The 23,533-nt window shown below is 42.2% G+C and overlaps 1 protein-coding gene across 2 annotated transcripts in view; it reads left to right on the top strand.

The window, feature by feature from the left end:
* KCTD18 (potassium channel tetramerization domain containing 18) overlaps window positions 1-21,970 on the top strand; it is a 43,233-nt gene extending 21,263 nt beyond the window's left edge. For both annotated transcript variants that reach the window (XM_089670192.1, XM_089670182.1), the window contains exons 3-7: window positions 6,342-6,553; window positions 10,736-10,929; window positions 14,365-14,459; window positions 14,573-14,675; window positions 21,443-21,970. In XM_089670192.1, coding sequence (XP_089526318.1) covers window positions 6,342-6,553; window positions 10,736-10,929; window positions 14,365-14,459; window positions 14,573-14,675; window positions 21,443-21,881 — 1,043 coding nt within the window. In that variant the 3' untranslated portion in view covers window positions 21,882-21,970. The remainder of the gene's footprint in view (window positions 1-6,341; window positions 6,554-10,735; window positions 10,930-14,364; window positions 14,460-14,572; window positions 14,676-21,442) is intronic.
* The last annotated feature ends 1,563 nt before the right edge of the window (window positions 21,971-23,533 follow it).

Raw genomic sequence — 23,533 nt, 5'->3', positions numbered from 1 at the left:
AGCTTAAAAGGCTAAAAATAAAACCTATATTTCTAATTTTTAGGGTCTCTTTAATGACTGGCACTGTACCACTGCATTGGCATAAGGCCAATGTGGTGTCTATATTTAAAAAGGGGTCAAAGTCTTTACCAAGTAACTATAGACCTGTTGGTTTAACTTCTATAGTTGGGAAGATACTGGAGAGTTTAACTAAAGACCACATAGGTGAGAAGACCTCATGAAAGACAGAAGTTGTGAAACCAATCCGATTTCTTTTGGGAGGTAAGCAAAAGAGGGATGGCGGTGGACGTGGTGTACTTGGATTTTTCAAAAACGTTTGACAGTTTTCCACACACGGCTAATGTGTAAGGTAAAGTTTACAGGCTTGGAAAAATCAGTTTGTAAATGGATAGAAAACTGGCTAAAAGACCATATGCAGAGAGTAGTGGTTAATGATTCATACTCTGAATGGTCTAAGGCTAGGTGTACCCCAAGGTTCAGTGTTGGGACCCTTACTTTTTAATACATTTATATATAATATAGGGTTTGGGTTTAAAAGTACCATTTCAGTCTCTGCAGATGACACCAAGCTATGCAGTGGAATAACATCCTTACAGGATGTCTCCAACTTACAAGCCGACTTCAATGTACTGTGTAAATGTAAGGTTATGCACTTGGGGGCTAAGAATATGCATGCATCATACATACTAAGAGGGAGCACAACTGGGGGACTCAATGGGGGAGAAGGAGCTGAGTGTTCTGGTACAGTAGATCATAAGCTTAATAATGGCATGCAATGCCAAGCTGCGGTTTTCAAAGCAAATAAAATCCTCTCTTGTATTAATAGAGGTACAGACTCCAGAGAAAGAAATATCATATTATCCCTATACAAATTATTAGTAAGACCACATCTGGAATATGCAGTTCAGTTTTGGGCACCAATTAAAAGGATATCGGGGGAACTGGAGAAAGTGCAGAAAAAAGGTAACCAAACTGATAAGAGGCATGGAGGAGATCAGCTATGAGCAAAGATTAGAGGAACTGAATTTATCCTCTCTTGAGAAGAGTAGATTAAGGGAGGATATGATCAACCTGTATAAATACATCAGTGGTTCATTTAGTGAACATTGTGTAGAGTTATTCACTCTAAAAGATAGGTTCACTTTTTAACAAAAAATAATAAATGTAAATTTTTTTGCAGGTAGAAAATTTACATTTTATTATTTTTGTTTCTGGAGCTTCTAAAGCATTGCACCAGCAATCAGCATATCGCTGGTGCCATGCAGATCTCCCTCTGACCTGTCAGTGTATCTGCTTGCTCACACTTCCCATACCAGCAAGCAGATACTGACAGGAAGACTCGGTGAACTACCACGTTGTTGTGGAGCGCCATGGTAGTTCATTGAAAACTACAATCCAACAGCCTTTGCACAAAGACTGTTGGAACTTGTAGTTTTCCCATTAACAGAATACTGTGAATGAATGATGTGGCCATGTTTTTTAAGAATTGTGACAGCTAGCGACAATAACGGGGATCGGCCATGTGGAGGCCGGTCCATTTGTAACAAGACTATGGGTGTAACATGTTATGAAAGGTGAACGTATCCTTTAAGGTCATCACAGAGGACAAGGGGGCACTCTTTATGTCTGGAAGAAAAAAGATTTAATCGCGAATACGGAAATGTTTTTTTCACAGTAAAAGCTGTGAAAATGTGGAATAGACTCCTTCAAGAGCTGGTTCTGGCCAGCTCAGCAGATTGCTTTAAAAGGGGCCTGGATTCTTTCCTAAATGCACATAATATAACTGGATACTAACATTTATAGGTAAAGTTGATCCAGGGAATATCTGATTGTCTCTTGGGGGATCAGGAAGGATTTTTTTTCTCTGCTGCTGGAGCAAATTGGATCATGCTTTGCTGGGGGTTTTTTTTTTTGTTTTCCTCTGGATCAACTGTGGGTATAGGATTGTGTATATAGGAATGTATATGTTTTTCTTTTCTTTTTATTGGTTGAATTAGATGGACTTGTGTCTTTTTTCAACCAGACTAACTATGTAACTATGTGATCGCTACGACCACATGATACCCCGTTACTGGCAATCGCCATCCTCTGTGCTCACACCCCAGGAAGCACACTGAGCGCTCCTATACCAGATCAAGTACAATTACGTATATATACAATATGTGACTGAGCCTGTACATGCCGCCCTGCCCCAGTAAATTTACCGTGGTGAGGTGGCAAGTGGTTATTTTGCCATGCTGTTGGTTAATTGTTGTTCTGTTCTTGAGGCTAATTATTGTGCCAGGATGGGTGTTTATTTTTGTTCCATGATGGGAGTTAATTATTATGTCGTTCTGGCCTTTACACTTTCTGGGGTTATTGCTGACCATGACACTTGCTGGGGGGGGGGGGGGGGGGGTCATTGCTGGTCCCATTTGGGCTTATTTTACTCCAGAAATCTCTTTGGTGTGACCCAAGTCCTTATTTTGTCTATACAATGGAATAGACCATGAAAAAAAGCACCCACTTTTTGGCCACAACCATTTTTTGACCATGCCCACAAGAGCATAGCAGTCAGTGCACTACACGTGCCATGTTAGCATCCCCACTTATCCATTCAGCACCTACATAGCACCTCCCCCAAAAAATTGTCTGGCTCTACCCCTGTAATCCTCTAATTACAGTTTTTATTAAAGTAGTTCTAAAGGCTATGCATGAAGGTAAAAACGTTCAGTGTGCAGGTCCCCCCTCAGCTACCCCTAGTACTTACCTGAGCCTGATCTTGATCTTGCAGTGTGCATGAGAGCAGCAGCTCTACAGGGTCTCTCCCTCTTCATTGGCTGAGACACAGCAGCGGTAGCCATTGGCTCCCACTGCTGTGAGTCAGTCAGTGGGGGGCGGAGCCAAGCCATGCTCTGTGTGTCTTTGAGACACAGAAGCGGCTCAGGAGCGAACAGTTATGAGTGCCCCTGGAATGAGAAGCTTGCTCTGGGAGCACTGAGCAGGGGAAGCCAGGAGTGCCGGCGGAGGACTCAAGAAGAGGAAAATAAGGCCTGTTCTGTGCAAAACCATTGCGCAGAGCAGGTATGTATTACGTGTTTGTTATGTTTAAAACAAAAAACGTGAACCTTTAGTATCACTTTAAAATAAAATAATGCTTACATGAGTCAGTGCAATACAGGGAAACAATCAATACAGCCCACTCTATTTGCAGAGATCCGCTCTGGCACTGTGAATACTACTTCATTGTTGTGACATCACTTGGCTAACCCTACGCATATTGTCATCAATTATATGACTTCATCAAGTGAGGAGAGAGCGCTCTCCAGCCCTTTTTTCATAATTCTCTCTGAATAAAGTCTCCAGGGCACAGCCAGCAAGGATCCATTTCCTTCTTGTCATCCAACTCCTGGACAGGTCCTTTGAGTGTTTGTACATGATGGTACCCAGTCTGTGGCTTTGTATTTCCCAAGCAGAAGCTCTCTGCACAGCAGGCAGGATGTAATTGCCTGCATGGCTTTCTCCTCTCTGTCTTCAGCCTGCTTAAGACAGTTTTCTCTGCACAGTTTTCTCTTCTCCTGCAGCCAGTCTTGATTCAAAGCCTTGCACAGCTGTAAATGTGGACCGGAGCTTCTCCCAGCCCTCCTGTGTAAGGTATGCATTTATTTTTATTTCTTATTTTCTCATGAATAAGAATGCACAAGTATCCTCATTCATGAGGGACCAGTGACATGGGAATCTATGATCAGCTGTCCCCATCCTATATATGCCCACTGACTACAGATGACCAGGGTCAGTTCTGGAAGCCCTTAGACTCAGAAAGTGTTCCTGCTACCTGTATGGCCTCCCAGGCCACCCCAAACTCTGCATAGTAGTAGCAGAGTTTAAGGGCAGCCCAGGAGGGTCTGAGCACCAAATGTAGGGGGCAAGGAGTTTTTTTCACTCGGACCAGACTAGCCTGCGTGCGTGCCCAGTGATGTCAGGAGTAGGGATGGAGTGCTCTGGCGAGGATGGCCATCTTGGATCCCCATGTGAACACAGTAGTGCGAGCTTTCATGGGAATACTGTTTGCAGCAGGACACTTTCCTTTAGTGGGACTATAGGTTGCAGCAGAGATGGTTGTCTTGTGGGACTACAAGTTACAGAAAGTATTAGGCCACACAACTCTTCCTTGGGAGGCACTGACAGGTTTAGTAGGAAATTTCCTGAGCTAACTAGTGCACTTGTGCTTATTGGCACAGTGCCCTCTTTGCTGACTCAGACTGTTGTGTAGATGACAGAGAGGAGGGAATGTAAGGGCTGAGGGGTCCCAAATACCTTCTTCAGGTAGGAAGGAACCTGGGCACAGCTCTTGTGCAATGTATTCCCTAGGGGTCAATGTGTTCCTTGCTGCTCCATTTTCCTTCTGGGGCACCTTCCTCCAGTACCTTTGTGATAATTGAGGAATTCTTATCCGCTATTGCTGGTTTACAGCCGCAGCTTTCTGGAATACTTGCTGGCTTGGACCGTCTTGGTCTTAAGTGGAAGTGTTCTTCCTAACCCTCCCCCCCCCCCCCCCCTCGAGATAGAGGAAGAGAAGAATGTTTCAGTACAAGAGGATACAGAAGAAACTTTATCTGTGGAATCTGCTCCCTGAAGAACCCTAATATCAGAGTTTACCTCAGACCTTTGTGAGCTTTATCATGGATATTTTACAGACTGGTTTGAAGTTACTGCTTCCTGAAACCTTTTTCCAAAGTTACAGGGTTTGGGTTGTGGTGTCTGCCACAAAATCCTCAATCATTTCCTGTACATTCTCATTTGTAAACCCTACCATATACCCAGTGAAGTGACTAGCCTCAGGTGATACACAGAGGTGAAACAAATTCTCCTAAGTTGTACTTGTTTATCTGCAGTCATCTGTCCTGTACAGCCTTCTACAACACACAGATAATAGAATTTTCTTAGCAGCAGAAGGCAAGTGGCAGGGATCTGAACTTACACACACTGCAACCCTAGAGCACAGAGATCAGTGTAATCTGAGAGATGATTGGAGGAAAGAGATACTCTCTTTTCACAAGCTCAGAGAAACATAGAGCTGAGGGTATGAGAAATCTACTGAGTGGGGGGTGGGCTGGCTCCTGGGAGGCTGAGATGTCAACTTTATCTATTAGGAGTGAGACATGCAGAGAGAGAAGAGAGCTTGGTGCTTTGGATTCACGTTAGTAGTACACACTGTAGTGGTTCCAGTTCAGCAAGAAATCATAGATCAAAAGTTCTCTAAGCCAGAGGACAAGTCCTTTTCACAATGAAGGGGTGTCCCCACCCATTTGGGGTGAGGGGAAGTTTGCAGGCCTTCACGGATGTTTGGTAAGCTGAGATCATGGATGAGTGGGTGCAGTTACAAGCCGGAATTTCAGAACTTTTCCCCTCTGTGGTTTGTTTAAAAAAAAATAAAAAATCTTAGAATCCACAAGAAAGATTTTCTCTTTTGCAAGCTCCGGATCATCTTCTATTTCAAGGAGTGATCTGTCAGGTTACATAGGGTGAAAAGTTCAGCAGTTTCTACTTGAACCTCTTCACCGTTTGGTCACATGCCTGACAAAGGGGTCTTGCATGGCCCCAAAACATTGCTGTGTTGGATGTGATTGTCAAATATAGCATTGAACTCTTCGTAGATCTTTGGTGTGCTGGTCACAAATCGTTTGTAGCAGTTGCATAGACACAGCCGCTGCTCCCAGTCTGACATTGGTGCTGGTGCATGGGCCTAAATGTAGACAGTGTGAGTTTGGGGACACGCACCCTCACCCATGTCATATTGGGAGCAGTGGCTGTATTCACGCACTAGGAGGCACTGCCTTGAAGGAGCCAATTGGAATGTTGAACAGAGATCGAGCAAAAAAGGAAGTGGTTCCAGTGGTCATATATGCTGATCTGATGGTGTTTAGCAGTATGCAATAATACACATCTGTCAGCACCCCTGAGTGGCCTACAGGCATCTCCAGATCTCCAGTACATAGATGGGCAGATTGACAGATTGGCATTTGTGATGACTGTTCCACTCCCAACGTCGAGTCTTACACTTATTTTATCTGATACAGAGTGTCTGGAGTTTTGTTTTTTTGCGAACATATGGATTAAACATGGACCAACAAAGAGGGTGAATCTCCCTAATGGGGACGCAGATATCAATAAAAACAAGGCGGGTGTTCTAATCCATCTTCACTCTGTCCAAAACTAAAAAAAAAAAGTTTTGGCTTTAGTTATACTATTTTATATGATGTATTTTAGGGATGTTTGAATTATATAAATAATATCTGCTTTTTTTACTGTAGAAGTATTTTTTTTCATCAAAGATAAATTGTTTTCCGCTTTAACTGCAGGTTTTTGCCTTATTAATAGAAATGGTGAACTGTTTGGATACATCCTAGACTACTTACATGGAGAAATACGAATCCCCAGTGATGAACAAATGAGAATTGCTCTGCAAGAGGAAGCAGATTACTTTGGAATTCCATTCCCTTACAGTCTCACTGAACATTTGGCCAATGAAATGGAGACTCATTCTTGTAACTCAAATTTAGAGCTTAAAAAGGTGTGTGATGCCATCCTTTCATTTCTGTTGGTTCATCTGCTAAAATGGTAAAACATTCAGCTGTATATTCTACAGTATTCATACCCCTTGAAATGTTCCACATTTTGTCATGTTACAACCAAAAACATAAATATATTTTATTGGAATTTTATGTGATAGACCAACACAAAGTGGCACATAATTCTGGAAGGAAAATGATGAATGGTTTTCAAATTTTTTTTACAAATATCTGAAAAGGGTGGCATGCATTTTGTATTCAGCTCCCTTTACTCTTTACTCTGATACCCCTAACTAAAATCTGCCGGAACCACTTGCCTTCAGAAGTCACCTAATTAGTAAATAGAGTCCACCTGTGTGTAATTTAATCTCAGTATAAATACAACTGTTCTGTGAAGCCCTCAGAGATTTGTTAGAGAACATTAGTGAACAAATCGCATAATGAAGGCCAAGGAACACACCAGACAGGTCAGGGATAAAGTTGTGCAGAGGTTTAAAGCAGGGTTGGGTTATAAATAAAAAAAAAAAAATCCCAAGCTGTGAACATCTCACGGAACACTGTTCAATCCATCGTCCGAAAATGGAAAGAGTATGGCACAACTGCAAACCTACCAATACATGACCGTCCATCGAAACTGAAAGGCTGGGCACATAGAGCATTAATCAGAAGCAGGCAAGAGGCTCTGGAGGAGCTGCAGAGATCCACAGCTCAGGTGGGAGAATCTGTCCACAGGATAACTATTAGTCGTCCACTCCACAAATCTGGCCTTTATGGAAAAGTGGCAAGAAGAAAGCCATTGTTGGAAGAAAGCCATAAGGAGTCCCGTTTGCAGTTTGCAAAAAGCCATGTGGGGGACACAGCAAATGTGGAAGAAGGTGCTCTGGTCAGATGAGGCCAAAACTTAACCGGCTTAAAAGCAAAACGCTGTGTGTGGCAAAAAACTAACACTGCACATCACCCTGAACACACCATCCCCACCGTGAAACATGGTGGCAGCATCATCATGGGGGGATGCTTTTCTTCAGGAGGGACAGGGAAGCTGGTCAGAGTTGATGGGAAGATGGATGGAGCCAAATACAGGGCAATCTTAGAAAAAAACCTGTTAGAGTCTGCAAAAGATACAATTTAGAGTCTGCAAAGCATATTCATGTGTTAGAATTGCCCAGTTAAAGTCCAGACCTAAATCCAATTGAGAATCTGTGGCAAAACTTGAAAATTGCTGGTCACAGACGCTCTCCATCAAATCTGACAGAGCTTGAGCTATTTTGGAAAGAAGAATGGCCATAAATGTCACTCTAGATGTGCAAAGCTGGTAGAGACATCCCCAAAAAGATTTGCAGCTGTAATTGCAGCGAAAAGTGGTTCTACAAAGTACTGACTTGGGGGAATACAAATGCGCGCCACACTTTTCAGATATTTATTTGTAAGAAATGTTGAAAACCATTTATCATTTTCCTTCCACTTCACAATTATGTGCCACTTTGTGTTGGTCTATCACATAAAATCTCAATAAAATAAATTTGTTTTTGGTTGTAACATGGCAAAATGTGGAAAATTTCAAGGGGTATGAATACTTTTTAAAGGCACTGTATAATGGAACTCCAACTACAAATAGGTTTTAGGTAGGGTGGGGATGGTTTTGAACCTCTGTTAGGCTTTTTTTCTGACACTGTTTACCTTTAATACTGCATTACATTGTTAATTAAATATGTTAGAATGTTCTAAGAAAGTTAGTTTGTTTTTCTAATCATTACTGGTTCAAATTGATGTTTGTTTTTGACTGCAGTAAGGAGAAAATTCAAAGGAGCAGGATGGAAATTTTTTCTTAAAAATATTAATTTATAATAGTATATGTGGTTTTCATTTGGTAAAGTCAGTTTTTTCAAAATCGAATGTTCTAAGCAAGCTAAATCTTTTGAATGACATTCATATGTTCTGAGAGTTATTGTACAAATCTTCGTAAAACTTTTACTAAGACTTTATTTTCAAAGCTATCTATGGCCAGCTGTAGAGCCGGCTTCTTTGGACAAAGAAAGGCAGAGTTTAAACATCTGTCAAACTCACAGTCCTTTCTTTACCCTATTTGAAGATGAATTTCTTCTCTTCCTGCCCCAGTTATGGTAGTCACTAAGCCAGGAAGTAATCAAAAATCTCCAATAGAGACTTACCCAGCAATAGAAGCACATTTTTAAGTAATGTGGGAAAGAGTTGGATTATCTGTCAGGCTTTTTTTCCTCTACATTACTACTGGGGAGATTTTACCCCCTGTCCTAGTGAAGTGAGTGGAAATCTCTCTAACAGGTACAAAATAGTAATACTAGAAGAAGCCCTGTTCCTTTCCTGCTTTACCTCTGACATTTTTTATATTGAGCCCCAGGAGCTTTTAGCCATAATGTGCTAGTATGAACAGTGTATTAGTACATTATGACAGATTTACATGGCAAGTGATCTCCTCCAGTACTGCCCTCTCTACACCCCCATTGGTCACAGGTGCTGCCATATTACTTCCAGGTACAGGCTTTTCAGCCGCTTGGCTGGCCGTGCTTCAATAATGTTACTTCTGCGGATGTGCATTGAAGTCACATCATCACAAGACAGAGTAGTGCCATAAAAATCCTGTAAAATAATAATAATAAATGTACACTGAGCTGTGCATGTGCAGTTTAGAGTAAAAAAATGCTAACAGGCAGGGAGAAGGGTTTACAACATAAGACCAATAGGATCTCTTTTGTCATAAAAATCCTACCTGTCAGTGTATTGGGTTTTTTTTTTTTTCAGGCTTAATTCTAGTGACTGGAATTGATTCTTAACTGGATTAAATGGTTGTCTATTTTGTCATTTTCATGTACATGGAGTAAAGTTTTAAATGTCTTATTTTTGTTAAGCAATACCTTGTGAATCCATATCTACCATATTCTGTTATGTGGGCTCGGTGCACCTGGGCCTGTTCACACAGCAGTGTCATGACATGCAGAGCCATCCAGGGAGGTACAATATTATGCAAACTTGTTACATAATATCACACATCTCTGGAATGCAGTGAAACACTACGTTCTAATGCGAATATGACACACTGAAAACTATTGTTTACTTACGTTTATCCATGAGGAAAAAATGCAGGTAGCTGCACATAGTGTGAATGGGCCCTTAGGGCTCATTCCAGATGTTTTGAGGCTACACTGACAGTGTTTTGGTGTGCACTGAACAAAAGTACTGCATTGACTACATTTTGTTCAACGCAGCAGGTTTTAACATGAACCACCTCCTCCCCATGCCACTGTGGTGTACTGTATTGAAATGTTACTTGTAGCATTTCAATTAAGTTACGTGTCTATGAGCACACAGCAACAGCTGTGCATTTAGAATGGCCCCTTGGTGTGAACGAGCCCTTAAAAATCTGGGTTATTACTTAACTCTTTTTCCAGAACTCCTGCAGAACAGTTAACCCCGTACTTGGAATGCTGGGTTCTCACATGCTCCAAAAAGTGGCCAGAGGTTGTTCTGTGGGGCAGGTTCCATCAGGCAACCGGGCATTAGTGCTTCCTTGGACATGACTAGGTCACTCTTGGTGTCGCCTCCACCATCCTGGAGGATTCCTGGAAAAGGAGTTATTAGGTGATAACTCAGGTTTTTCCTGTATCATCCTCCAGTCAACCATCCTGGTGGATGATTTTAGAATACCTGACAGCTCCTTTTCCAGGAATCCTGCAGCACAGTGGAGTTATGACACCAGGAGTAGCTTGGTCCAGCCCAATCCTGGGCCCTCAAGGAATTACTGTTGACTGGGACCAGATGAGACCTGCTGCACAGAACGACCTTTGCCAACTTTACGGAGCACAGCCATCCAAGTAAGGGGTCAACCATCCTGGAGGATGATCCAGGAAATATTTTTTTCAGACTTCTGTACATTGATTGCTGCCTTTTTTGTAGCTGCTGTCAGCCTCACTCTGCTTGATCAGCAGTTGCAGTTAACGGGTATGATCATGCCAGCTTTTATACAGAGTAGCTTCTGTGTGTACAATAATATTTGCTGCACCAGGAAATATTGGAGGGAAACTTGAAGTGCACAGCAAAGGGAAATGTACAAAGTTGGAAATGGAAATTACAACTATGTTACAGGGAGGACAAAGGTATAACAATGGTGAACTTTTGTTTTACTTTCTTCCTATCAATGCTTCTTTCAGGTCTTGTTTGACTTCTGTGATTCTTATGGTCTTCTATGCACAAAGCCTACAGTGTGGGTGTTACATTACTTACACACGTGTGGCTCCAGCTGTGAGAGTCGGATCATTGGCATCTATGCAACTAGAGAAGATGGGGATTCAGCTCTACGGAAACAACTGGGAAACCGAATCAATCATAAACATATGTACAAAAGGTAACACTATGCGACAGCAGAAGTTTCTATCTTATGCCTTTAGTAATAAGGTATGGCTGCTTTTATTTGGAGCCTATATTTATTTACAAATTTAAATATATACACAGATTACAGAATGCAGAGTGGATGTCAGATAAGCAGAATTATTGAACCCTGCTCTAGACAAATCTTTTTTTTTTTTCTTCTGACAGGTTTTTATTTGCAGCCTATGGTCTGCCCAGACTGAAAGAGGAGGGTAATCTCTCCAGCAGGACATAGACAATAAACCTTTTTTATTCAGTGAAATGGGAGTGTTTGAAGTTCTGTCAGGTTATAACTGTCTGTCTTTCTGTTCCAGTAACAACCTTCCAGCTCTTCCAATGTCTTGCCCTGTTGTAACAATGGATAGGAAGTGAGGTGAAATATCTTCAGCAATGAAACAATTTACAGAAGTTTGTGCGATTCCCATGTCTATCCAGAAGACTTGACAAATAATTCTTAACCCTTTCACTGCCACTCACACAAGGCTTCCATCCGTAGTAGAATGGGCTTTAAAATATATTCCTGGTTGTCAAGTTGACTGTTGTCTTTCTGTTGGAATTGACATGGGTGGTTGTTAAGCTGCCTGATTACTTCCAAACATCTTGGACCCAACTTCCCCTGACCTGTATCCCAGATTCACCTGTCCTCCTACAGGATCAAAATGGCCATGGCAGCTCTTGTCTGGTAGAGGGGGGGGGAGTGGGAGATCAGTGAATCAGTGTCCGAGGGACACAGCGCACCACTGATCACCGCACTGCGCGCTCCCGGAGCCACGCATGCACGGTTAGAATGAGATCAACGGAAAGAGCCGAAGATTTCGGCTCGGTCATGTGATCAGCTGTGTCCAATCACAGCTGATCACATGTAAACAGGGAAATGCCGGTTATCGGCATTTCTCTCCTCACGAGCTGTCACGCTGACAACTCGTGAGGAAAGGAGAGCTGGTAATCGGCATTCCACGGAGGGGACATGTACACTGATCATCAGAGCACCCTGATGATCTGTGTAGCCCCAGCAGTGCCACCTGTCAGTGTCCATCAGTGGCAGCTCTAAGTGATGATCCATGCCGCCTACCAGTGCACATCAATGCCACATATCAGTGCCCATCTGAGCTGCCTTTCAGTGCCACCTATCAGTGTGCATCAGTGCCGCCTATCAGTGCCCGTCAGTGCCGCCTATCAGTGCCAGTCAGTGCTATCTATATATATATATATATATATATATATATATATATGAGTGCTGCCTTTCAGTGCCCATCAGTGATGCCTGTCAATGCCCATCAGTGCCACCTAATAGTGGCTCCTCATCAATGCCCATCAGTGCCACCTCTGTGTCCATCAGTGCAGCCTATCATTGCCCATCACTACAGCCTCATTAGCGCACATCAGTGAAGGAGCAAAATCACTTATTTACAAAATTTTATACCAAAAACTAAGAAAACATTTTTTTTCAAAATTTTCAGTGGGTTTTGGTATGTTTAAGAAAAAATAAAAAAACCCAGAGGTGATTAAATACCACCAAAATAAAGCTCTATCACAAAAAAATTGATAAAAATTTCATATGGGTACAGTGTTGCATGACTGCGCAATTGTCATTCAAAGTGTGACAGCGCTGAAAGCTGGAAATTGGCCTGGGCAGGAAGGGGGTATAAGTGCCCTGTAGGCTAGTGGTTAAAGTTTTGTCTATGGACAACCCTTTGGATACCAAAGTTTGTCGGCTTATCTTGGGCTTTGGGGCTTGAAATGTTAGGTATCTATTTATTTGACCCAAACATTTATGCCACAAAGTTTATTGAGAAAAAATTCAAAGCATACAAATTGTACAAGGAAATACAATGTGCCAAAGAGAAACGCGGTGAAAAACAAATAGCATATGACAAACAATAAGAAATACTCAGGTGAACAAAATGATCAAGCCATCTCGTGTCTCCTGTAACAATAATGAAGTTCAACTAGGAGAAAGAACACGTGTTCACAGCAAAAAGAAAGGCAAACACTAATCATAACCACTACACAGCGTACAAAATTCCACCAAACGGGCAGGGTCATTTGTTTGCTCCCCCATATATCTTTTATCATAGAGTAGCAGAGTAGGGGGGAAGGGGATAGGGCTAAAGGTGCTGGGCTTCTGGTGAAGGGAAGGGGTTGCGAAGGTATAGAGAGCTCGGTGCTATCCATGAGGAGCAACAAAGGTACCACTCAGAGGTAGCCAACGTGTAGGAAAATAACTCCGTGGATTGGGAAAGGCACATGTGCAGGTGTAGTCTGGGTGTGGGATTAGGTTGCCTATGGGCAGAGGAATAAGCGTATATGTAGGAGGAAAAAGGAAAAATGAAGTAGAGAAGATGTGGAAAACAGGAAAGACAGAAATGGCGAGTACAGGGCACAATGAGGAAGGAGTCGGGAGGGGATAAGAAATGGTGAGGAGCTGGAGAGCCAAAGAGAGGGAAGAAAAGGAGTGTAGAAAAAAAAAGGGAGATGAGATAAAAAAAAAAAAAGAGGGAATGAGCAAGCTGGAAACCAGAGGGGGAGGAAACTAAGGGGGGACGGTGTGGATAGACATGATATGTGGGTGGAAGCTCCAAGGACAGAGCTAGTGTGCTCACCCCCAAGGGGATAGAGACATGAATCAGACAATCGGGCGCCAGGGAGACCCAAACATATTTTACCAAAAAATGGTTAAATTGTTTTAGGGTGCACTAATATAGACTTTACTGCATTTTTGTTTGCGTTTGATAAACAGTTGCACTAAAATTGTTAGTAAAAAAAACTAACCATTTTTATTGTCCTGGGTCTCTGCTTTCACTAATCTTCAGACATAAACCATACATTTTAAACCCCTACATATACCCAGTGAAGTGTCTGGCCTCAGGTGATACACAGACCTAAGAAAAAAGCATCCTACATAAGTTGTACCTGTTTGTCTGTGGCCATTTCACCTGTAGAGTCTTCTAAAACAACACAGATCAAAGGATTTTGCAGAGCTAGAGAAAAGAACACTATGAAAACTGAGTAGAATGAAGGGACAACCGCCCCCCCCCCTGCCCTCTACACACTGACATAGAAAAACATACAGAGCTGAGGCTATGAGTCACCTGCTGTGTGCTGGAGGTGACAGTCTGGCTCCTTCAAGGTTGTTGTGTCCACTTAGGGTCTTCAGTGACTCGTACAGATAGCATAGGGATCAGAGAAAAACCACACTTTGTGTTTTGAATTCAGACTAGTATGGAATGCCTGTACACGCCTTGTACTCTGTGGTTTGTTTTTCTGGTCCATATGTCACTACATGCCAAACCACACATCAGGGGACACAGACATCTGACACTTCTGAAAGTGTCAAATGTGATAAAGCAGTGTGTAAATACGTAAGACAGATCGCATTAAGCTTTAGACTGTTCTTTCTTCTCTCTGACAGGGAAGCTGGTGGTAATATTCAGTACATTTTGAGCTACTACAGTGTATCTGAGCTGAAAACCATGATGGATGCTTTTGAAACCTGGGAAGGAAGAGGTAAAACATGCTGGAAAAGGATTCAATGGCTGGAACCTTCACATTGCCCATTACTTTGTACCTTGCTCTTTTGTATGTTCTGCTCTGATGTAACACGTGTAGATTTTTTGCAGGATTCAGCTACTGGAGGGTACCTCAAGAACTAATTGAGTGCTGGACCCTAGAAGAACGATCAATACAAGGTGATCCAGGCTATATAACACCAGTGAGGACTAGGTAAAGAATGTCGCATTTTGTTGCCATTTAATAGCTTACGTTTGGGGACCAGCATATCAAGACCAGCCCATAAGATGTTCCAGTGTCACCTAGATTTCACTGTGTTATGTTGTGTAAGATTTCCCATAGACTGGTAGATGTATTAAACCCAAAAGCAAACATTTATTATATTGAAGCTTACCAATTCTTAGATGTGATGGCTGCATTAGATTTCTTTTTAGGCTGTCTTCTATTTTCATCTCGTGATCTGCCCAGTAAGTTGTTGTACTTCAAAAGAACAAGCCCTCTTGCAGAGGTATTAGTTAGGGTTCATGCACAATGGACGCTCCCTGGACGCCTTTCTCTTGGTAGCAGGAAAACGCTGGATGCTGGAAAATTCATGTACCGCTTTTAGCTTCATTTACCCACGTCAAGTGCTTGGGAGTTAATTTGTTTCATTGGCCAGAATACTATTTTATTCTGGCCATTGAGATAAATTAATGCTCACACGATAAATGCGTATAGTGTTAACACGTGTCTTTGCCGCATCAAGTGTTTTTTGCGCGCTCCCAGCACAAAGACCGCGGTGTCACTGAGAGCCCTGGGTCCCGTTCTAGCGATCGGGACCCGAGACTCCCGATTCCAGGTCACATGATCGCTGTGATAGCCTCTGATTGGCGATCACAGTGATCAGTCACTGCAGCCCAGCCCCCTTGTTTTTTTCTCTCTGTCTATGAATGGAGAAGAGAGATACATTGTATCTCTTGAACTCCTGGCATAGAGAGAAAAAAAATAGTTTATAATAAAAATAAAAAATAAAATTATTTGAAAAAAAATAAAAAATACCTAGATCAAGGTTTGATCTAGTTCAGTGCCAGGGTTATTGTGTGGGTCAGGGTCAAAGGTCAGGATTTAAAAAAAAAATTGGTATCAGTGTCAGTGTGTTTTTAGGTAAAAAAAAAAAGACAAAAACAAAATGCGCGCTATTGTTTCTGGGCGGTACTACGGGTACAAACAACAAATAACATACACATATATGGTATCGCTGCGATCTTCAAGAGCTGGTGAATTTATTTTGGGTTGTCCTTTGGTAGTAGGTTATGATAGTAACAAGAAACACACAGCTAAATAAAACAAAATATTTTTTTTTACTATTTTGGGCCAGTTTTCTTTTGATAATAGAAAAAAAAATCAGGAGATATCCATTACCATTTACCACCAAATGAAAGCCCAATTTGTTCTGCAAAAAACGCAGTATAATTCACCTGGATGTACAAAGTAGTTGTGATGATATGCACGGTTTTGCTAACACATGTCAAAGTTGCAAAATTCTGCCTAGGCATTTAGATTTGTTTTACCCTTAGGCGTGAAGGGGTTAAAAAGTGTGAACTGGAGTTTGGCTTCAATTTGTTACTGTATTCAAAACTGCTAGTCTATCTTACACTCCCTTCCTCTTGGACAGACAGTGATGCTGTCCAAATGTGCCCCCTGTGCTCCTTCATTCACACTGGGGTCACTCTAATGCAGGAGGTGTGTAACCGGCCAGATCACCTGGTGAAAATACAGGGGAAAAAAGCCTAAAAAATACAAATGAATGCAGCAACCACATCTAAGGATTGGTAAACTGCAATATATTACATTTATGGTCTCATGTTTAATGCCACTTTAATCTTTTTTCGGTACTAACTGAGTCACTAACCCAAAACAAGTATGCAGTTCAAAGTAATATCAGAAATGATTGCATACTTGTTCTGGTTCAGTGACTAAAAGTTTTATAGAGCTAGCATGAGTACCAAGAAACTATAACCACTTGAACACCTCAATATGTTCAGTATATAAACGTTGTGGTTTGCAAGTAGTTTACCAGGGCTATGGCTGAAGAATTATTATTTTTTTTTTAGCCGATGAGCGGCTTTCTGTTGGAAGCGGTCCTAGCGGCTCTTCAGCCACTGGATCGGTTTCCGTAGTGGCAGGAACGGATGTCCCCGTCCTCCTGCCATGTGCCAGTGTTTCTCTAGCTTGCCATTAAAACTGGCGCTCTCAAGAAACGATCCAACGGTGCGGCCAGCTGAAAATGGAGACGACGGGAGACTCTATCATGATGGAGGACCAGAGTGACGTCATGATGTCACTTCCGATCGGCGGAGGATGTAAACAATTTTTCTTTTGAGCTTTTGATTTTAAAGGTAAAGGAGACCCCAGATCTCTCCTTAAAGAGGACCTGTCATGAATATTTCTATTACAAGGGGTGTTTTTTCTTGTACAAATACTGGAAAAAATATGGAATCACCACTATTTTCATTTAACATTCCGATCTTCTTGCTTTAAGAAACCCTTAAAAAAATAAAAAAGAAAGAAACCTGTAGTCAATTGCAACTGTTTTTGCAGATCAAGCAGAGGAAAAAATATGGAATCACCATGTACTTTGCAGTTCTAAATTAAACATCTGCATCAGATTACATCTGCTAATTAGTCTGCAGTTAAAAAAAGAGTGCTTGCACAACTTGGTGAGTTGTTGCACCAAGCTGATTGACTGTCACGGTCTAGGTCAGGTTCAGAGACCAGTTGCTACAGCAGTGTAAGGCTTACCTGAAACCAGCAGGGTTGGTACACCAGCAGATCACCCTGGGAATGACGCAGGCTCACCTGAGGTGTGGGGTCTAAGTATTAACTGGTTTTCCCCAGAGCTCCTAATGGTGGAGATGGATTTGGCTGCGTGCTAATACCAGGTCGCAGATCTCAGGATCACCCCACCAGGGAATGAGCAAGCTGGAAACCAAAAGTGGATCAAACAGAAGCGGAGTCAGTCACAAGCCAAGGTTCGGTCACAAATGGTAGTAGATAGGATGAGGCAGAATCTTAGTTAGTAGCAAGCCAATGGTCGGTAACAAAGATGTAGACAGCAGCAGGAACAGTAAGCGGGATATTGGCTGGGAAGGCACAATAATCTGGCAAGGAGGAAGTGTATGGACATGGCTTTTATAGGAAGTTCATGTGAGGAGCAAGGAGTTCAAGGTTCAAGACAAACAGGGCCAAGGCAGGATCATCCAAAGAATAGTCAAGGGAGCTGTCCAGCATTCCAGGTGGCTCAGTGAGAAGAAACATTGCCTCTCACCGCAGAAGGCCAAGGTTCAATCCCAGGCTCTGACATTGACATGAATCATGGCTCCAACACGAGAGATGCCAGTTGAAATAAAGGAGAGGATTAGAAAACTTCTTCAAGGAGGTAAATCATCAGGGAATGTTGCAAAATATGTTGGTTGTTCCCAGTCAGCTGTGTCTAAATTTGTACAAATCAAATGGAAAGGTTGTAAAAGGAAAGCGTACTGGTAGACCAAGGAACACATCAAAGCACAGTGGCTTAATGGTTTGCACTTTCACCTGGCAGTACTAGGGTTGCTGGTTCGAATCCCAAAAAACGGCACCACTTGCCTGGAGTTTGCATGTTCTCTCTTTTGTCTGTATGTGTTTCCTCCGGATACTCTGGTTTCCCTCCAACGACATGCTGGTAGGTTAATTGGCTCCTGTTTAAATTGACCCTAGTATGTGTATGTATGAATGTGAGTTAGGGACCTTAGATTGTACGCTCCTTGAAGGTTAGGGACTGATGGGAATATACAATATATATGTAAAGTGCTGCGTAAATTGATGACGCTATATAAGTACCTGAAATGAATAAAATGTCGAGGTAGAAAACTTAAAGCAATATGACTTGAAAACAGAAAATGCACAACAAAAAAAATGAGGAACAAATAGGCAGAAACGAGTCAATGTCTGTGACCGAACTGTAAGACATCGCCTAAAGGAAATGGGATTTACGTACAGAAAAGACAAACGAAAACCATCAAACGCCTAAAGACAAAAAAACAAGGTTACAATAGGCTAAAGAAAAGCAATCATGGACTGTGGATGACTGGATGAAAGGGATATTCAGTGATGAATCAGGAATCTGCATTGGGCAGGGTGATGATGCTGGAACTTTTGTTTGGTGCTGTTCCAATGAAATGAATAAAGACGACTGCCTGAAGAAAACATGCAAATCATTGATGATATGGGGTTGAATGTCAGGTAAAGGTACGGGGGAGATGACCGTCATTAAATCTTTGATAAATGCACAAGTTTATATGGAGATTTTGGACACTTTACTTATTCCATCAATTGAAAGGATGTTTGGTGATGATTACACAATTTTTCAGGATAATAATGCTACTTGCCATAGGGCTACAGCCTTGAAAACTTTCCTTCAAGAAAAACATATAATGTCAATGGCATAGCCTGCAAATAGTCCGGACCTCATTCCGATTGAAAATCTATAGTGGAAATGAAAGAAAATGGTCCATGACAAGGCTCCAACCTGTGTATTTTTTTTTCATGATTCCATAATATTTTCTTCACAATTGAGCGGTTCCATATTTTTTTCTTAAAGCCAGAAGGTTGGAATGTTAAATGAAAACAGTTTCAATTGAAAGAACATTTTCCAAGAGTGGTGATTCCATACTTTTTGCCAGGGATTGTAATAAGAATAAAAGTGGTAAAAAAAAAAAAGGGACATTTTAAAAATTAAGAAAACCTTAAAGCACCACTATCCCTCCGTGCTTATGCGCAGAAGCGAATGCATACGTTAATCGAGCACGGATATGTAAACGGTGTTCGCAGCACACATGAGGTATCGCCGCAAATGTTAGAGTGAGAGCAATAATTCTAGCGCCAGACCTCCTCTGTAACTAAAAAGATAACCTGCAAACCTTTTTAAAGCATCGCCTGTGGAGAATTTTTTAAGTACCATAGTTTGTCGCCATTCCAAAAGCATGTGAGATTTCAAAGTGTAACGTCTTAGGTATCTAGTTACTCGCCGTAACATCCTCTTTCATATTTTACAAAAAATAGGGTATATATTGTGTTTTTTGGGTTTTTGTAATTCACTAAAGTGTATTTAAAAAAAAAAAAATGTGAAAAACTGGTGTGCAAATGCCATGTGACATAAAAAATTGCAACAATCGCCATTGCATTCTCTAGGGCAGTGATGGCGAACCCGTGGCACGCGTGCCACAGCCGGCACGCCGAGCCTTATCTGTGGACACGCCAGGAGAATACCGTATTTTTCGCTCCATAAGACGCACTTTTTTTCCCCAAAAAAAGGGGGGAAAATGTCAGTGCGTCTTATGGAGCGAATATAGAGCGGCCGGTCCGGTATTTCCACCGCCGCCGTGTCAGAATACCGGGCCGGCCACTCAGCTCTGCAGTGGGACCGTACCTGTCCCTCTATCCAGCGGCGCGCTGTCTTCCCGGCTTCTGTAGTGTGCGTGACAGCCGGGTCCCAAGTGCACATGCGCAAGAAGCAGTGCTCTTTGTGAATGGTAAGGCGGTACCTGGGACACATGACAGATCCCAGAAGCCGCCGGACCAATCACAAAGCGCAGCGCTTCTCGCGCATGCGCACTGGGCATCCGGCTGTCCAACGAGCGCCCACACTACAGAAGCCGGGAAGACAGCGCGCGGCTGGATAAAGGAACAGGTAAGATAAAAAAAAAACTCTGCGGAAGTAAGAGCGGGTACCTGTCAAATTCAGGTACCTGCTCCCCCTCCCTCCCCAAAGGTCAGCAGTCATCTGTACTGTCCGCAGTCTCTGGTCATCCCTGTGCTTTCCGCAGTCTCTGGTCATCTCCTGTACTGTCCGCAGTCTCTGGTCATCCCTGTACTGTCCGCAGTCTCTGGTCATCCCTGTACTGTGTCCGCAGTCTCTGGTCATCCCTGTACTGTCCGCAGTCTCTGGTCATCCCCTGTACTGTCCGCAGTCTCTGGTCATCTGTACTGTGTCCGCAGTCTCTGGTCATCTCCTGTACTGTGTCCGCAGTCTCTGGTCATCTCCTGTTCTGTGTCCGCAGTCTCTGGTCATCTCCTGTACTGTGTCCGCAGTCTCTGGTCATCTCCTGTACTGTGTCCGCAGTCTCTGGTCATCCCTGTACTGTGTCCGCAGTCTCTGGTCATCCCTGTACCGTGTCCGCAGTCTCTGGTCATCTCCTCTACCGTGTCCGCAGTCTCTGGTCATCTCCTCTACCGTGTCCGCAGTCTCTGGTCATCTCCTCTACCGTGTCCGCAGTCTCTGGTCATCTCCTCTACCGTGTCCGCAGTCTCTGGTCATCCCTGGACCGTGTCCGCAGTCTCTGGTCATCCCCTGGACTGTGTCCGCAGTCTCTGGTCATCCCCTGGACTGTGTCCGCAGTCTCTGGTCATCCCCTGGACTGTGTCCGCAGTCTCTGGTCATCCCCTGTACTGTGTCCGCAGTCTCTGGTCATCCCTGTACTGTCCGCAGTCTCTGGTCATCCCTGTACTGTCCGCAGTCTCTGGTCATCCCTGTACTGTTAATTAGTTTGCACTACTGTACGAGTTGTTTTTTCTAAACCAAAAGCTCGATATTCAGGTTTCATTGCAGTGTTGGCACTTTGAAAGAAATAAGTTGGTTTTGGGTTGCAGTTTGGGCACTCGGGCTCAAAAAGGTTCGCCATCACTGCTCTAGGGTCTTGGCTAAACATATATATGTATGTATGTATATATATATATATATATATATATATATATATAATGTTTGGGGTTATATGTAATTTTCTAGGAACAAATAGGGCTTTAAACTTGTAAACAAAATGTCCCAGAAAATGCTTGGTCTTCAAGTGATATAGTTTTAAAGATATGTCAGCAATAGTAGCCTCCATTTTGTCATCTCATTTTTGTTCTGTGCATATATTAAATGTTGCAAATAAAAATCATGACAAATATATATTGCCTTGCAGGCGATGTATCAATTTTACAGAAGAGAAAGAAGATTCTGCCATAACATCCAAAACTGGTATAAAGCCTATCAGGTTTTGTGGGCCATCTACAAACACTCGTATTCGGGTGAAAAAATCAACCTTCCAAGACGACTGTCCAGCGTCTTCATACAGCACGGTTTCAAAAAGACCAAGTGACTGTCATGTAGAATCAGAAAAAGCTAAAACAAAACTTAGACTATTTACTAGTGACAGTAATGAGGAAAAAACTTTAACCCCACAATCTGAGTCTAGCACTAGCAAAGGGGGATGTCAGGATGACTCTAAACCTTCAAGCTCAAGAAAGCCTGCTTTTAGTCGTGCAATACGTCTAAAGAGATCATCTCTGGGCCTTTTGTCTGTAAATGAACTTTCAACACCGAATGAAACAAAACAACAAAATCCCCCAACTCCTCCCTGATAAAAAGCACGGACTCTATATTGATATATATAAATTAATATAAAGTGTGAAGTTTTTTTTTAAGAATAAATGCACATTGGTTTAAAAAATCGTCTCAGTGTTCGCTCCCTCAGTTGCTGCAGGAAAAAAGCACATACATTCAGACTCCATCTCTAGCTTAATGCATGCATGATATTAATGTGGTTACAAAGTAATGGTGTTGGTAAACACTGTGCAGGCTGGGCAATGAGCAGGATTTTTTCCACATCCATATTTTTGTTTTACTACACGAAACTGTATTTTATTTTATCTTTTGTATCCATTTTATGTTGTTGTCAAGTGTGGGTTAAATAAAAGTCACACTGTTAAATCAGCCTGGCACTAGAACAATTTACCTAAACACCTAAGAAGGACACTTATATAAGTGTCACGATATTTAACATGGTAAACACTGGTGCTGGTAAACACTGTGCAGGCTGGGTAATGAGCAGGATTTTTTTCCACAGAACTGAGGAACAGTGCATTGCCATATGTCAACCCTTTCCCCACTATACAGTTCTTAAGTAACTTTTCCAGTAGCTGATGCACTGGGACATGTGAAGAGCATGGCAATGTCCATACAAAAAAACAACTTGAAAAAGCCAATATTGGCATATCTGGTCTGACACTGGGGGGGCAGAGCCTAAAATAGAAGGGATGAGTGTGCTGCCACTAAATTTGCACGCTTTCATAGGAATGAAAAATAATTGTTTCTATATTTAGTTTTGCATACTTTCAATGTGTTCTTCAGTGCAACTAAAATATAATCAAAGAATAAATGGTGAGCGCAAGACAAAGGAAAAAGTAAAGCAGCTAGCACAATGGGGCAAACCCTATGTTTCCAACAAAACACTATAATATCAATGTGCAGTGCTAATAAAAATGTGTGTTATAATCAATGATGACCGATGTGATAGTCAAAGAGAAAGGACACATCATAAAAAAGAAATCGAGAATAGTGAATACTCCAATGAAGAAACAAAATGCACGATATAACAAATGAAAATATATAAGTCATCTAAATATCATAATAGTCCCAAAAATAGTGATGTGATCAAATCAACAAAATGTAGTGACTTCTGTGACTTCCACACTGCACCTCCACCATAATGCACTCACCAGAAATAAGAAGTAGCAAGCAAGCCCGGAGCAGAATGACAAGGGGTGTTCCTGCTTGTTCCTCCTGCCGGTGACTCGGTTGAAGGTGGGATCTCTCCAGAAGCCAGTGATGCACCAAATGAACAATCAAAAGTAGAGTAGCCAAGTCTCCATCTCCAACCCATGGTGAACCAAGGAAAGGGATTCTTCCTAGAGGGCAAGCTCATAGACCGAGCCTAGAGACAGTATCATATACTGTAGTGTAGTAGGTTTTATTAAAAAAATAGCAACCACATGGAGCATAAAATCATCAATGGATAAAAAGCACTTACAAAAATGGACCATCACGTGGACGTGGCGGCGTGATGTCAGCACGTAGGCCCCTCTGGTGGTGTCTTACAATCTGTCCCTCTTTTTATTTTTGTATATGTTATGACCAGTTTTTCATTACAGTCGTGTGGAATATAACGCTGCTGGTTGCTATGATACATTCCATTTCTAGTCATGGCGGCCAATACAATTGACCACCAGTTGTT

This window comes from Staurois parvus, unplaced genomic scaffold, assembly GCF_062004578.1.
Source record: "Staurois parvus isolate SC_StPar_1 unplaced genomic scaffold, SC_StPar_1.0 ptg000011l, whole genome shotgun sequence".
In the NCBI taxonomy this organism is placed as follows: domain Eukaryota; kingdom Metazoa; phylum Chordata; class Amphibia; order Anura; family Ranidae; genus Staurois; species Staurois parvus.
This window is presented reverse-complemented; position numbering and strand designations above follow the sequence as displayed.